Genomic DNA, 14637 nt, shown 5'->3' with positions numbered 1-14637 from the left:
GAGGGTTTGCTGGAAATTCAGTCCTTGTGATGAGGTGGATGAACTAGACCATAACAGATTCATAAGTTATGTAGTTTAACTGTAGATCTACAAGGAAATGGCTCCAGTACTTATTATTAGTCCCACCCCTCCAGGCATGTCTAAAGGTCAGTTCCCTGTGCTTTCTCCTATTAATCTGATGAACTTGGGCATCCTGAGGCAATGTAGCAACTGCCTTATGTACACTGGCAACCCTCTCCTCTTACTTCCCAACACTCAGACTTCTGAGAGATGCACTTATATATCCAAATTGGAAGCCACGCACTTTCCAGCCAAGACTGGAATAGCTGGCCAAGAGGGGAAGGTCAGCACTGGCACCACACCACATGGAACACATGGCCCTCCAGAACACACCAGCACTGCCTTCACATAGCAAAAAAAAAAACAAACAACACACCCACCTTTGCGGAGGCTCTCATTAAAAATCTACCCAAACAGCAGAGACCTCCAAGGCAGAAACGCACTCAACCACCACAACACAACACTAATCACGAGACACATAACTCTCCTAAACAGTGTGCCACTCAACCAAAGCCCCTAAGGCAAAACAGCATGCCCAACACACTAGTCATAGGTGACTCGATAGTGAGGCACACTGGTGTCCTACTCACTAGGTTGAATAAGGAGAAAGTAACAGTCAGCTGCCAGGATCTGCCACATAACGCACACACTCAGGTCCCTCAACAACAGGTACAGATATGACTCTCTTATTGTACATGTGGGTGTGAATGACCTGAGACATACCTCCCTGGACTACATGAAAAGGGACATGGAGGAGCTCTCGGATTATGTAGCCCAGGTGGGTATAACCCTAGCCCTGAGCAGCCTCCTACCATCACCCAGAATGATACCACAGTACTAGCAAAAAATTATTGATTTCAACAATTGGCTAAGTTTCTGATGCCATTTTAAGGGGATCCAGTATCTGTCTGCCTGGGATGACATGACTGACAGACCTAGATGCTTTGCCAGAGAGGGCCTGCATCTTGTCACCCCTGGGCTTCTGGATACTGGCCAAGGCTCTTTCCATCCCTGTAGTGCCTTTTTAGGTGGTGTTCCAAAGACCAAATTACCACTGTGACAGCTACAAACAAATGCAATCTGAGGGTCATGCTGCTCAATGCTATAAGTCTCAAGTCTCAAATTGCATTCGCTCAAAGAACTCCTCAAAATAGAGAACATTGACATTTGTGCTGGAACAGAGACCTGGTTCAAGGCAGCAGAAAGCACCCCTGCACTACCAGGCTATAACTCATTCCATACCTTTCGGCCCCAGAACTTGGACCGAAGCTCCAAAGGTGGTGGTGTTTCCATATTCATAAAGGATGCGCACAGCTCCAGACTGGTAGCCCATCATAACGCATTAGAGATACTTCAGGTACAGCTAACATTGGGTAAGACAGCGATTCAGGTCATAGCCTGCTACAGGACCCCAACCATGTCCCAAGACCCACACTCCATGTTCCTAAGCACCCTGGAGAATATTAGGGTCCAACCTAACACTCTCATACTGTGTGACTTCAACGACCTCTCCATTAACTGGGAAAATTACTCATGTACCAATACAATTGCCCAATGTTTCCTGGAATTCATTGATTCCAGTGCCCTGGACCAGCTCGTTCTTACCTCCACTAGAGGTAGCAACATCCTTGACCTGGTCATTACTAACATGGGCAACCATTGCTCTACACCAATAGTCAGTTCCTCCCTGGTTAGATCCGACCACAAACTAATCACCTTTGAAATCCACATCTTTCCCACCCCCCACCCCCACAAAGGTAACCACCATGACAAACTTCTCCAAAGCTAACTTTGGGCTTCTGAAAACAGAGGTGGCTAACCGATGCACTGTACGAACACGTACACAAATGCATGGATCTCTCCATACCCAATAGAACCAAGATGCTCTCCAAAAAAAAAAGAAAGCCAATCTGGTGGCCCCTGCCATTAACAAACTCTACAACAGAAGGAGGAAACTGATGCAGAATAAGGTGAAGTCCCAAGACTGGAAAACTCCCTTATCAGCCTCAACAAAAAGTTGAGATACCTCATCAAATCCTGTAAAGCTAGCTATGAAAACAGAATTGCAGCAGATAGTAAAGACAACCACAAGGCCTTCTATAGTTATGTAAAGAATCTCCATGGCAATACCCAAATTTTTTCTGACCTGCTGCACAATGGTACCTCCTAAACCGAGCCACCAGATAGTGCCAATATACTGGTTGACAGATTCAGTGCTAACTTTATCCCTGTCCCCCCCAAAGGATCAATCACAATACCATTAGATTGCCAGGCACCCAGTATTACTGACGCACAGGTTAAAACAACACTGTCCAAGGCCAAGAGTACAGCTTTTATGGGACCTGACAATATTCCTGGCTGTGTTCTACATGAACTACAGAGTGAACTGGCACCTCACCTGTGTGCCCTATTCAGTCACAGCCTCACCTCAGGCTTTGCCCTGACTGAATGGCGCACTGCTACAGTCATCCCTCTCCACAAAGAAAGAACGCATCATCATGGACCTAATAAACAAGCATATAGGGAATCTCCAAACTCTGGATCCCTTACAGTTTGGTTTTGTGAAGGTTAGATCATGCCTGCTCGACCTTGTTGACTTCTTTGAGTCAGTCACCAGAGCTGTGGATGAAGGCAAGGTGGTTCATACAGCCTACCTTGATCTAGCCAAGGCCTTTGATACTATTCCCCATTGAGGATTCATAGAAAAACTCACTAAGCTAGGCATCAATCCCTATATCACTAGGTGGGTTGCAAACTGGCTCACAGATAGAACCCACAGTGTGAAAGTAGCTGACTCCAAGTCAGACTGCAGACCTGTCATGAGTGGAGTCCCACAGGGTTTCATCCTGGGTCCTCTCCTGTTTGGTATCTACTTCTCTGAAGTCCAGGCCAACATGAAGGGACTCTGGCTGCCAAAGTTTGCAGACGATTGCAAGTTGGGAGCTATTATTAACTCCCCAAGAGATGCTGACATCCTACAGAAAGGCCTCACTGAGACCAGCGACTGGTGTCAGAACCATGGCCTTAAGCTCAATGCCAAAAAATGTGTCATCATCCCTTTTGGGAAACACCTAGTTCCCATGAATTACCACATTGATGGTAGTCCAGTCCACTGAACTCAGAAGGAGTTATAAGAAATCTGGGAACACTGGTTGACAGCAACCTCTCTTTTAACCACCACATTGCTACTGAGGTCAGAAAGTCCTTCTATGTGGCACATCTCATTACTAAGAGTTTTGCATCCAGGAAGAAAGAGGTCATTGTCTCTCTCTACACTTCCATCATTAGGCCAGTCATCGAGTACAGTGCCCCATTTGGCATTTGCCTCACTAGACACCTGCAACAACTGGAGAGGCCACAAAAGTACCTCATAAATAGGATCCTAGGCCTTAAACACTTGTCTTATATGGACAGACTCAAACTCCAACTATTCTCTGTCTCATATCGCCTACTTAGAGGCGCCCTCTCCTTGACTTACAAATCCATGTCTGACCCAGCTCTGTTAGAAATGTTACATCTAAAGGAATCCCAATCCCTCCGCACTACACTCTCCAGAGACCTCAACCTCATTACCACAATCAACAGAACGAGCTGGAGGTACAGGTTCATAACCCAGTGAGTGCCCATGCTATGGAATAGACTTTCCGTACATGTCAAAAAGAGCACCTCCCTGGACCTCTTCAAGAGAAATCTTGATGAGTGGATGGGAAATAGAAAATTCTCCCTGAGGATCACTCCATTGGCTCTATTCGACAGAGGCACTGGGAACTAAGGTCGGGTGGCACAATGCCAGGGTAATACTATGGGCTAGGCTTGTAAAGGCTCCAGGGCCATTAGCCTAGTACACACCTATGAACCTATGAACATGATCTTGGTTCATCCTTCTCACATTCCACTCACCTTTCACAGACCTGGCAGAAAGAATTCTTTGTAGATGCAAATGAGTATGTATATAGGTTTCCATTTAGTTTCCACTGACAAGCAAATAACATACTGCAGATCTGTAGAGAGAGTATGGTACAAGACATTATCGGTAAAGGGGAGTAGTGGAAGTCTGGAAAAGTTTGGACTGGTGCCATATAAGCTAAGCGCTGGCTCTTCAGTCTTAATGGTGAGTAAGTATGTACCATGTAGAAGCTGTAAATCTTTTGTTTCATTGTCTTGTATATCTTATACATATGACTGTTTTGTTTTTATCATGTATTACATTTGTTCGTAGATTTTCTTCCTTGAGCTTGGCTCATACCTGATAAGAGTCAGCTGATATGTCATTTTCCTGGCTGTCAAACAGTAATTAATTAATTAATTAATATTAAAGAAATAAAATGGATACATAAATATACATTGGGAGCTGTTAGTTAATGCTTTGGATTTTGGATTCAATTTTTTCATTTAAGATTTGGAGACATCCACTATTTCTTCATTTTTGCTCTTGTTCTGTTATAGTTTAATTATTTAAATTTTTTTTTTATTAAAGTATCTTTTTTAAAGCTTTAAAAGTTCTTGGCTAGGGTCAGTTTGAAAAAAAATCCTTTTCTATTCACTGACTGCAAAGAAATTAAATCTAGCTAATTTGTGGGAGGACTTGAGAAGCAGGATTTCTTAATTATAGTGTCTTTTGTAACTTAAGCTGCAGAAGGATGATAGGAAGCATATGCTGACTGGCTGATAGGACTGATCAGCAGAGTTGGTGCTCAGGACACCATGGGAAGGATAAGATAGGTGTGTCAAAGTTCAAAAAGACAATAGTATGCCAGCTTTCCTACACTGAAAAGATGTGAAGTAACATATCTGGAAGATGATCTTCCAGGCATAGGAGGAGGTACAAATGAAAAAAAAAATAGCAAAACCGATTTGTTTGAAAATAAGATGGCCAAAAAAGTTGGTAAGCAGTGTAGTGATAAGTATTGCCAGATAAAAACATGAAGTGGTCATCTGATTGAAAAGGTACCACATTTGGAGTCTTTTGAGCAGTTCAGACATGTTTTTCAGTAAATAAGTACTGTGGTGGCAGTTCAGAAAAGAGCATTTAATTGAAATAGTCTGCAGTGGCCGTTGTATAAAAACGGAACAAATTTTATCGTAAAACAGTTGGGGGAAGAGATTTTAAATTTCTGTGGAGAATTAGCATAATTGAGGAGGGTACCCTCTTAATATACATAGGTTCATAGGTATGTACTAGGCTATCTACCCTGGGGCCTAAGTAAGCCTAGCCAACAAGGTTCCCTGGTTTATGCCATCCAAGAAGGTTAATTCCTTGTGCCTCTGTCGAGCAGAGCCAAAGAAGTGATCCCCAGGGTGTATTTCCTATTTCACATCCACTCATCTAGATTTTTCTTGAAGAGTGCTAATGAGGAACTTTGCTTGAGATAGATTGGTAGCTTGTTCCAGAGTATAGGAAGTCTCTGGAACAGGAATCTATCCCTCCAGCATGTCCTGTTTATTGTGGTGACAAGGTTTACATCTGTAGAGCATGTAGCTCGGTGGGATTGGGATTTCGTAGCATGTCCAACAGTTCTGGGTCTAACATAGCTTTATATGTTAGGCAGAGATCTCCTCAGAGTAGGCAATATGCTACAGAGTAAAGCTGGAGTTTTTTGAGATGGTCAGTGTAGGGCATCTGTTTGAGGCCAGTAATCCTCTTTGTGAGGTACTTCTGTGGCTTTTCCAGCTGCTGCAGATGTCTTGTGAGGTACATTCCAAAAGGGGCGTTGTACTCTATAATGGGTCTAATGAGTGCAGAGTAGAGGGGAACAATGACCTCTTTTTCCCTGAATGAGAACCTTTTTGTGATGAGGTGTGGCACATAGAAAGATTTCCTGACTACTGTGGCAATGTGATTATCAAAGAAGAGACTACTGTCCACCTGGGTCCCAAGGTCTCTTATCACACATTCGCCATTAAGTAGACTGCCATTTATGTGGTAGTTCATGGGTACAGAGTTTTTACCAAAGGGGATGACAATGCACTTTTTGGCATTGAGCTTGAGGGCATGCCTCTGACACCAGGCATCTGTCTCAGTGAGGCCCTTCTGTAGGATGTCCACATCATTTGGGGACTTGACTATGTCTTCTAGTTTGCAGTCATCTGTGAACTTCATTAGCCAGAGGCCTACTGTGTTAGCCTGTACTTCAGAGAAGTAGATACCAAACAGGAGAGGTCCCAGGACTGAACCCTGTAGTACTCCACTTGTTACTGGTTTGAAGTCAGATTTGGAGTCTGTAACTTTTACAGTGTGGGTTCTGTCAGTGAGCCAGTTGGCAACCCATCTTGTGACATAGGGATTTATGCCTAGTTTAGTGAGTTTAGCTATAATTCCAAAATGGGGGATGGTGTCGAATGCCTTGGCGAGGTCAAGATAGGCTGTGTGAACCACCTTACCCTCGTCTACGGCTTTGGTGACTGCCTCAAAGAAGGCGATCAGGTTAAGAAGGCATGATCTGTCTTTCACAAACCCGAACTGGGTGGGGTCCAGAGTTTGGAGGTTACCAGTGTCTTTGTTTATGAGTTCCTTGATGATACGTTCCATGGCCTTGCAGACCAGGCTCGTCAGGCTAATAGGGCAATCATTCAAGGGATCAGTGGTGGCTCCCCCTTTTTGGAGTGGGATAACTCTTGCTGTGTGCCATTTAGTGGGCACAAAGCCTAACGTGAGACTATGATTGAACATGGTGCTTAGGTGGGGAGCCAGTTCGTTCTGAAGTTCGTGTAAAACGCAGCTTGGGATATTGTCCTATCCCATGGATACTGTGTTTTTGGTTTTAGAGAGTGCAGCTTTTACCTGCATAGATGTAATTACAGGGACTCTGCATTCTTCCTGTATAGATATGGGCCTTTTAGGGGGTGAGAGGGGGGTAAGGTTAGCATTGAACCTATCTGCCAAGATGTTGGAAATATCAGTTGATTCTGTAATTTTCATGTCATTGTGCTGTAACTCAGAGCAAATTTGGGTGTTGCCATTGAGATTCTTGACATAGCTATAGAATGCTTTGTGGTTGCTTTTAGAATCGGTGGCGATTTTGTTTTCGTAGCTAGCTTTGGAGGATCTTATAAGGTATCTCAGCTTCTTATTGAGGCTGACCAGGGAGCTCCTCAACTCATGGGATTTTACTCTCTTTTGCAACAGCTTCTTCCTTCTGTTGTAGAGTTTGTTTATGGTAGGGGAACACCAGATTGGCTTCCTTTTTGTGGAGGATAGCGTCTTGGTTCTGTTTGGGATAGCACGATCCATGCACTCGTGTAAGTGCTTATAGAGTGCATTTGTGTAGGATTCAGCAGTCTTAACTTTATTGTCCATCTGCATGGGTGTCATGACGTTCGCCCCTTCTGTCTTAAGAAGCATGAAGTTGGCTTTGGAGAAATTTTTTACCATGGTTTTCTTAGTGGTGGGTGGGGGCGGGATGCAGATATCTAGGGTGATTAGCTTATGGTCGGATCTGACTGAGGAGTTGACTTCAGGTGTGGAACACCGGTCACTCATGTTGGAAATGACTAGGTCTAGGATATTGTTGCCCCTGGTAGGGGTGTGGATAAGTTGATCCAGGGCATTGGAATTTATGAATTCCAGAAAGCGTTGAGCAAAGGAGTTGGTGCATGAGCATTTTTTCCAGTCAGTGGTGGAATAGTTGAAATTGCCCATTATTAAGGTGTTTGGTTGAACCCTAATATTTTCCAGTATATCAAGAAAAGAGGACTGGGAATCCTGGGGCATGGTGGGAGATCTGTAGCAAGCTACAGTTTGGATTGCAGTTTTGCCCAGAGTTAGTTGCACTTGGATAACCTTGGATGTATTATGCTGCGCAACTAGCCTGGAGGTGTGAATATCCTTAATGAATATGGACACACCTCCGCCTTTGGTGTTCTGGTCCAGGTTAGATGGCCGAAAAGTGTGGTATGAGTTATAACCTGGTAATGCAGGGGTGCTCTCTAGAGCCTTGAACCAGGTCTCAGTCACTGCACGGATGTCGATGTTCTCCATTTTATGGAGTGCCTCGAGTGAGTGCATTTTGAAATTTAGACTTCTAGCATTGAGTTGCATTACCCTCAGTTTTTGCTTGCCTGTTCTTGTTACGGTGGTGAATTTGTCATTTGAACCTTGGCTAAAAAAGGCACTATAGGGGCAGTAAGACCCTTAGCCAGTATCCAGAATCCCAGGGGTGACAGGTGCAGGCCATCTCTGGCAAAGCATCATGGTCTGTCTACCTTATCATCCCAGGCAGACAGATACTGGATCCCCATAGAATGACACCAAAAGCTTAGCCAATTGTTGAAGTCAATTATTTTGTCCTTGTACTGCGGTATCATTCTGGGCGATGACAGGATGCTACTCAGGGCTAGGGTCATACCTGCCTGGGCTACAAGATCAGAGAGCTCTTCCATGTCTCTTTTCATGTAGTCCAGGGAGGTACGTCTCTGGTCATTCACACCAACATGGACAATGACTGAGTCATATTTGTACTTGGCTGTGGAATGACCTGAGTGCGTGACATATGTGGCGGATCCTGGCACCTGAAAGTAACCTTCTCCTTGTTTAGCCTGGTGAGTGGGACATCACTGTGCTTGACTATAGCGTCACCTATGACTAGTGTGTTGGGTACGTTGTTTTGACTTATGGGCTGTGGTTTACTGACACACTGAGTCTGTGGGCTATGTGTCATTTGGGTTGTGTTGGGGGGTGGAGGCTGCTTGCGTTTCTGCTTTGGAGGTCTCTGTTGCTTGAGCAGATTATTATTGACAGCCTCCGTGAATATTTTTGTGTTTCTATGTGTGGATTTTGGTGGTGTATGTTTAGTGGGACTATGTGATGAGTGTGGTGTGGTGCAAGTGTTTACCTTCTCCTCTTGACTGTCAAGTTCAGTCTTGGTTGGAGAGAGCTTTATGTCCAGTTTGGCTAGATAAGTGCATCTCTCACAGGTTGTGATGTTGGGTGATAGTAGGAGAGGGTTGTCTGTGTACATGAGGCAATTGCTACATTGCCCAAGATGCCCAGATTCATCAGAAAGACAGGAGAGAACTCTGGGAGCTGACCCTTGGACATGCCTGAATAAAAAACTACTTTCCTTTGGACAAGTGAGGAAATGAGTATAAGAGCTGTTTTTCTGTAAGTAAGTGAGGAAAGTAAGTACAAAAACTGTTTTCCTCGAGGTAAAGAGGAAGGTTGAGTGCTGTAGTAATTTGTGACTTAGTGCTAACAACAAGTTCTGAGCACAAATAAATAAATTCAAGTGCTAAAACTAAGAATCTGTACCTGGATCTTGTGGTAGATAGGCCACCTAGTGCTTGCCACTCCCACTGATAATCTAGAAAGCTTCCCTACAACACAGAAAGGCTTGGGGGGCTCAGAAGCTAACAGTCTTGGATACAGCAAATCTATATCTGGACTACTCTAGTTACAGGAAACGTGGAAAGCAAGCGCAAACACGGGCTTTTAAACCAGAAAGTTGAAAGAGATGGAAAAACTGCCCAAATGGCCAATAAACTACAATTTCTGTGCCAGAAACCACTCATGTGGTAGATAGGCTACCTAGTGCTTACCACTCCCACTCATAAGCTAGAAGGCTTCCCTCCAACACAGAAAGGCTTGGGGGGCACAGAAGCCTACAAATAGTCCTGGATACAGCGGATCTGTATCTGGACTAGACTAGTTACAGGAATGGTGGGAAACAAGTGCAAACACGGGCTTTTAAACCAGAAAGTTGAAAGAGATGGAAAAACTGCCCAAATGGCCAATAAACTACAATTTCTGTGCCAGAAACCACTCTTGTGGTAGTCAGGCTACCTAGTGCTTACCACTTCTACTGATAAGCTAGAATGCTTCCCTCCAACCCAGAAAGGCTCTGGGGGGCTCAGAAGTTTACAAACAGTCCTGGTTACAGCAAATCTGTATCTTGTCCATACTAGTTACAGGAAAGGCAGGAAACAAGCTTAGCATTTTTTTTGTAAAGTGGAAAGGGAGAAAGGAGAAACAGAAGATAATTCAAAATTAAGGACCTAAGTGGCTTTCCCTTCACAAATGTTCTCTCTGTATTAGGTAGAATGAGCTAGTGATGCTAGACTGGAATAGAGCTGGGATAGAGCTGAACAGATGGGAGTGGTAAGAGTGTCTGAAGTCAAAATGTGATCTCACTGTACTTGGTTGAGTGAGCAAATGAGATAGACCCAGGAGGAGTGTTTAAACACAAATTTACAGGAGGGGTGGGCAGTTCCAAAGTCACCAAAATTAATACTGCAACAAGAACAGGGAGGGAGGACGGGAAATTGACTGCAGAGAGAGAGAGAGAGAGAGAGAGAGACCACAGTATTCTATGAAACAATTAAATAGAAAAATAAATAACTACAAAGTGACACAGACCACAGTATTCAATGAAACAATTAAATAGACAGAAAAATGAAATGCAGTACAATCTTTAACACTCCAAGTTTATACTTAACTCAGCTGGTAATGCAGTTGATTGTAGATATGTAGCAGAAGCCGAACAACTCAGATATTGAGCAGTAATAAATTCAAAGATATGTGACTAACACTTATAAATACAGAGAAACCCTCTAGGCTGAATATCAGTGAAGTGAAACACAATAGCCCCCACTTACTGCACAGAGAAAGAGAGAGAGAGGCCACAGTATTCTATGAAACAATTAAATAGAAAATAAATAATTACAGAGAGACACAGACCACAGTACTGAATGAAACAATTAAATCGACAGAAAAATAAAATGCAGTACAATCTTTAACACTGCAAGTTTGTACTTAACTTGGCTATTAATGTAGTTGATTGTAGGTATGTAGCAGAAGCCAAACAACTCAGATATTGAGCAGTAATAAATTCAAAAGTTTGTACTTAACTCAGCTAGTAATCCAGTTGATTGTAGGTATGTAGCAGAAGCCAAACAACTTGGATATTGAGCAGCAATAAATTCAAAGATCAATGGTAAATCATTTGAAGACATCTGGGAACAGCTCATGGTCAGCTTGAACAGATCATTGTGGAATAACATATAAAGAGCGACTTACTTGAGGATATCATGGTTTCAGAATTGGTGAGTGGAATAAGAATGCATGATACTGATGTAAAGCATATCTGTTAGATGTAGGAGAATATAGGCTCTTGTTGTTGAGTATTGTGGTACTGGTAACTTATCCAATGTTCAGAGAAAATGTGCAGGTTTGGAGAGTTAGGTGGAATTTATCTGATGTCAAAGTCTGAATTTTTGTGGTCAAGATTTAGGATTGAACTTGGGTGGCTGTCAGCTAGCACACAGATGAGGCGGAACACTCTCCTGTGGTTCTCCAAGTAGGGAGATTTGTCTCTCGTCTTACTGCCACTTCCATATATTGCACTACATTAATGGCATCTACATGTCTGGAGGACCCAGCACAACATTATGTATCTGCTTTAATGCCCACATTGGACATAACTTATCCACAGGGAAAAGTTCAGAAGTGTCTCGTATTTAGGGACCCATGATATTTTCTGGTGTCTTGTTTTCCTTACTACCCACAAAATAATTTTGAATAGGGTACCCTGTACTCCCTATCATGATAATGAAGACCTAATGCTACGTAGAGAAGTGTAGGTGACTAAAGACTGATATCTCTTGGTGTGGCAGAGGAGCCATTTGTAGTCTAGGCTAGACCTCATCATCAGTCAAAGTACAAGTAGATAAAAGGGCAAAAACATCCAAATAATGGAAATGCAACACTGTCATATTTGCTGTTAAATTCACCGATTGTCAGAAAGCAAGTCTAAAAATATGAATTTCAGTGAATTCCTTTCCTGCCATAATCTGTTTGATGTATGCCATCACATGGTCTACAATGTTGCCTGTTAAAGATGTAGTTTTCTGTTAAGTGTAATACAGAAGACTAACTTGATAGATTCTATTAGCAGTAACTTCATTACTACAGACTTTGACAAAATTGTTGCTAAGAGCATACATGTTGTTCACTGTCAGGAAATAGGCACAGTGATATCCTGTGCCCAAAGTTTTCAAGTCTGAGTTTCTGTATTGTGAATCCATGACATAGTAAATGTAAAGTCTGTCCTTGTTTTAGTCTTTAATTACATTGTTTCTGTTCCTTCTCTAGAACTTATCCTTCTTCCTAAACCCTCCAACTGCAAGATGGACTCAGCTTTCGGATGTGTTGAGTTGGCAGTTCTCCTCTGTAACCAAGCGTGGCCTTAGTACTGACCAGTTGAACATGCTGGGAGAGAAATTACTCAGTAAGATTGCACATTACACCAGTTTCTTTTTCTTTTCTTAACGGATATTCATTTTAGAAATCACAATAGTGATGATTTTGCTTTGTATTTGTTTGTAGAGATTCCGTTTTTCTGTTAAAAGTTTGCCCTAGTATGATGCTTTTGGTCTCATCTCTTGTTCTTCTGCCCTGTAGTTACTTCCCTTGCTCACCAAAAAAATGCTGCAGTGGTATGAGTGTGGAATTGTCATCTTTGTCTTGGCGAAGGTGATCTGGATCTTTGTATTTCCGGTAGGTTCCCTCTTAGCAACAGATTTAGAGTGGAGACAAGAGAAGGAAATCCACAGAAAAGAACTCTGAAAAAGCCCCACTAAAACTCTGAGGATATTGCCTGAAGTACAGTTCTTAGGGATCTGCCACAAGGGACAGGTCTTAGCTTCTGGTGTCTGCCACTGACAGACTGGTAGCTGAACCCAAAACGTTTTTGGAGCCATCTTGTAGTGTATTGCCACCGATTTGATAGGCATGAGCAGAGTGCATCTGGGCATCGTAGACCCTGGCAGTGGAAACTGACATTACAAAAGTGGTACTGGAACACTACCTCATTTTTAAGAAAGGAATCTGAGCTTATACAAATGTGGAAAGCTGGGTATAGGAAGAGTCATGCCTTTGCAGTGTGGACTACAGAACCAGACTTTTTTTTTTTTGGCCCTGTTGCCTGAAAATCATCAGCCCCTTCCACCCATTAGACTCCTTTGTTCCCAATCACTGAGGGAAGAGTCTTCTGAGAGAAGCAATCATTTAGGCTGCCATCTGTGGTGATTTGGCTTTTTTCTGTTTGCACCCTATCCCCCTACCCATGTCCAGTCATCAAAGTGCCAGGAACTACCAGGAAGGAATATGCTATGGATTGACAACAGAGGCTGTCCCCTAACTTTTGCATGAGGCATTCTGTCTAAGCAGCTGTGCCCCTCCCCAAGAAGCATGAACAGTGGTTTCCCCTGCACCATGGAAAGTTTACTGACTCACTGTGTGTCCATGTGTGCACACCCCCCCCCCAAGATGTAAGTGGGCCACCCATTCCCCTCACCTCTCCCTATCCCCGCTTGGCTCATCCAGTGCCAGGACTCCTAATCGAACCCTGTTTTCCTGGGTCACAATCAAGGCTTCATCCATCTGAACCACAGAAACAGGCTAGAACCAAACTTCTTGGTAAGAGATAGTCTCTGTTGTTTTTTGTGGTTGCTGCTCAGAAAGGTCTTGACAGATTTAGAGATACTCATGTCTGCACCTGAAGGTTATGTAGCTGAACGCTTTTATGGTTGGCATCAGAGTTGCTTCATCATGACTGCATCATGGAGGGGAAAACTCTTGATAGTTGTTTATGTTTGTGCCCCAGACAGCTGTACAGAGCATTTGTTTTATTTTATTTTATGTTATTTATTTATTTTATTAATTTGTTGATCGTGTAAGTTTACTGGACACAAATATCTCTTTTCATGGGCATCTCCAGATCAACAACTCATTAAGTGACTTACTCAGAGTCACACAATAGGCAAATGGAGGTGAAAGGAATCAAACTGTGCACCTTGGACTATAGGAAGCAGCTTGTTAACTGCTCACATCCTCAGTCCTATGCATTAATAGTTCATCTTTCTTAGTGAAGGAGATTAAGATGTTTGAGAGAGATTGCTGACTGTGTATTCTTACTGGGAGAATGAAATTCTGACAAGGTAAATGCATACCTAAGGAGAGTGATTGTTTGAATCACCTAGCACATTTAAACCTTAGTGATGAGTAGTTGTTATTAGCCTTCTTTGTAAGTCATGGATTGTCCATAACAAACAGTAAGTCTGAATGCAAAAAAGCTTTTAATTTAAAATTTTATCAAAGCATCTTGGGCAAATGGTTAATGATTGTTTTTTTTTGTTCTTGTTATCAGGCCTGAGGCAGTAGGATGGGAGAGCTAGAGCAACCAGTTGGTTGTCACTGGATGGGGTGGGAGTTGGATTCATTAAATAGAGCTTCAGTCCGACAGTCCTGGATACCAGAGATTTCTGGAATTTGTAAATGGCAGTACACTTGAACAAATCATCCTCTACCTACCATAAGTATTAATCTTCTTCCAATCTTGTCTTCACAAATGATCTGAAGTAGTTTACTTCATTTGGTCTTCAACCTGTGGGAATATGGATCCGTATCGGATCCGAGCCAGCAAATATTACTAGCATCAGGTCCGAGCTCCAGACTCCTCCCCTTACCCATAATACACCTCCATTGCCTTCCATCCCCAGATCTCATTTGCTGTGATTTGTTATACATTGTGTCTTCAGAGCTCCAGCTAACAGTGGGTGATTTCTTACTGTAAGTTAAACAAA

General features: G+C 42.9%; 1 protein-coding gene across 3 annotated transcripts in view; it reads left to right on the top strand.

The window, feature by feature from the left end:
• STAT1 (signal transducer and activator of transcription 1) overlaps positions 1 to 14637 on the top strand; it is a 1683855-nt gene that overhangs the window by 998698 nt on the left and 670520 nt on the right. For all 3 annotated transcript variants that reach the window (XM_044075195.1, XM_044075193.1, XM_044075194.1), the window contains one exon: positions 12146 to 12281. In XM_044075195.1, the coding sequence (XP_043931130.1) occupies positions 12146 to 12281 (136 nt within the window). The remainder of the gene's footprint in view (positions 1 to 12145; positions 12282 to 14637) is intronic.

The sequence above is a fragment of the Protopterus annectens genome, chromosome 6.part0 (assembly GCF_019279795.1).
Source record: "Protopterus annectens isolate FY-2018-M chromosome 6.part0, PAN1.0, whole genome shotgun sequence".
Taxonomy (NCBI): Eukaryota; Metazoa; Chordata; order Ceratodontiformes; family Protopteridae; genus Protopterus; species Protopterus annectens.
The sequence above is the reverse complement of the archived record's forward strand: the minus strand, read 5'-3'. Positions and strand labels throughout refer to the sequence as shown.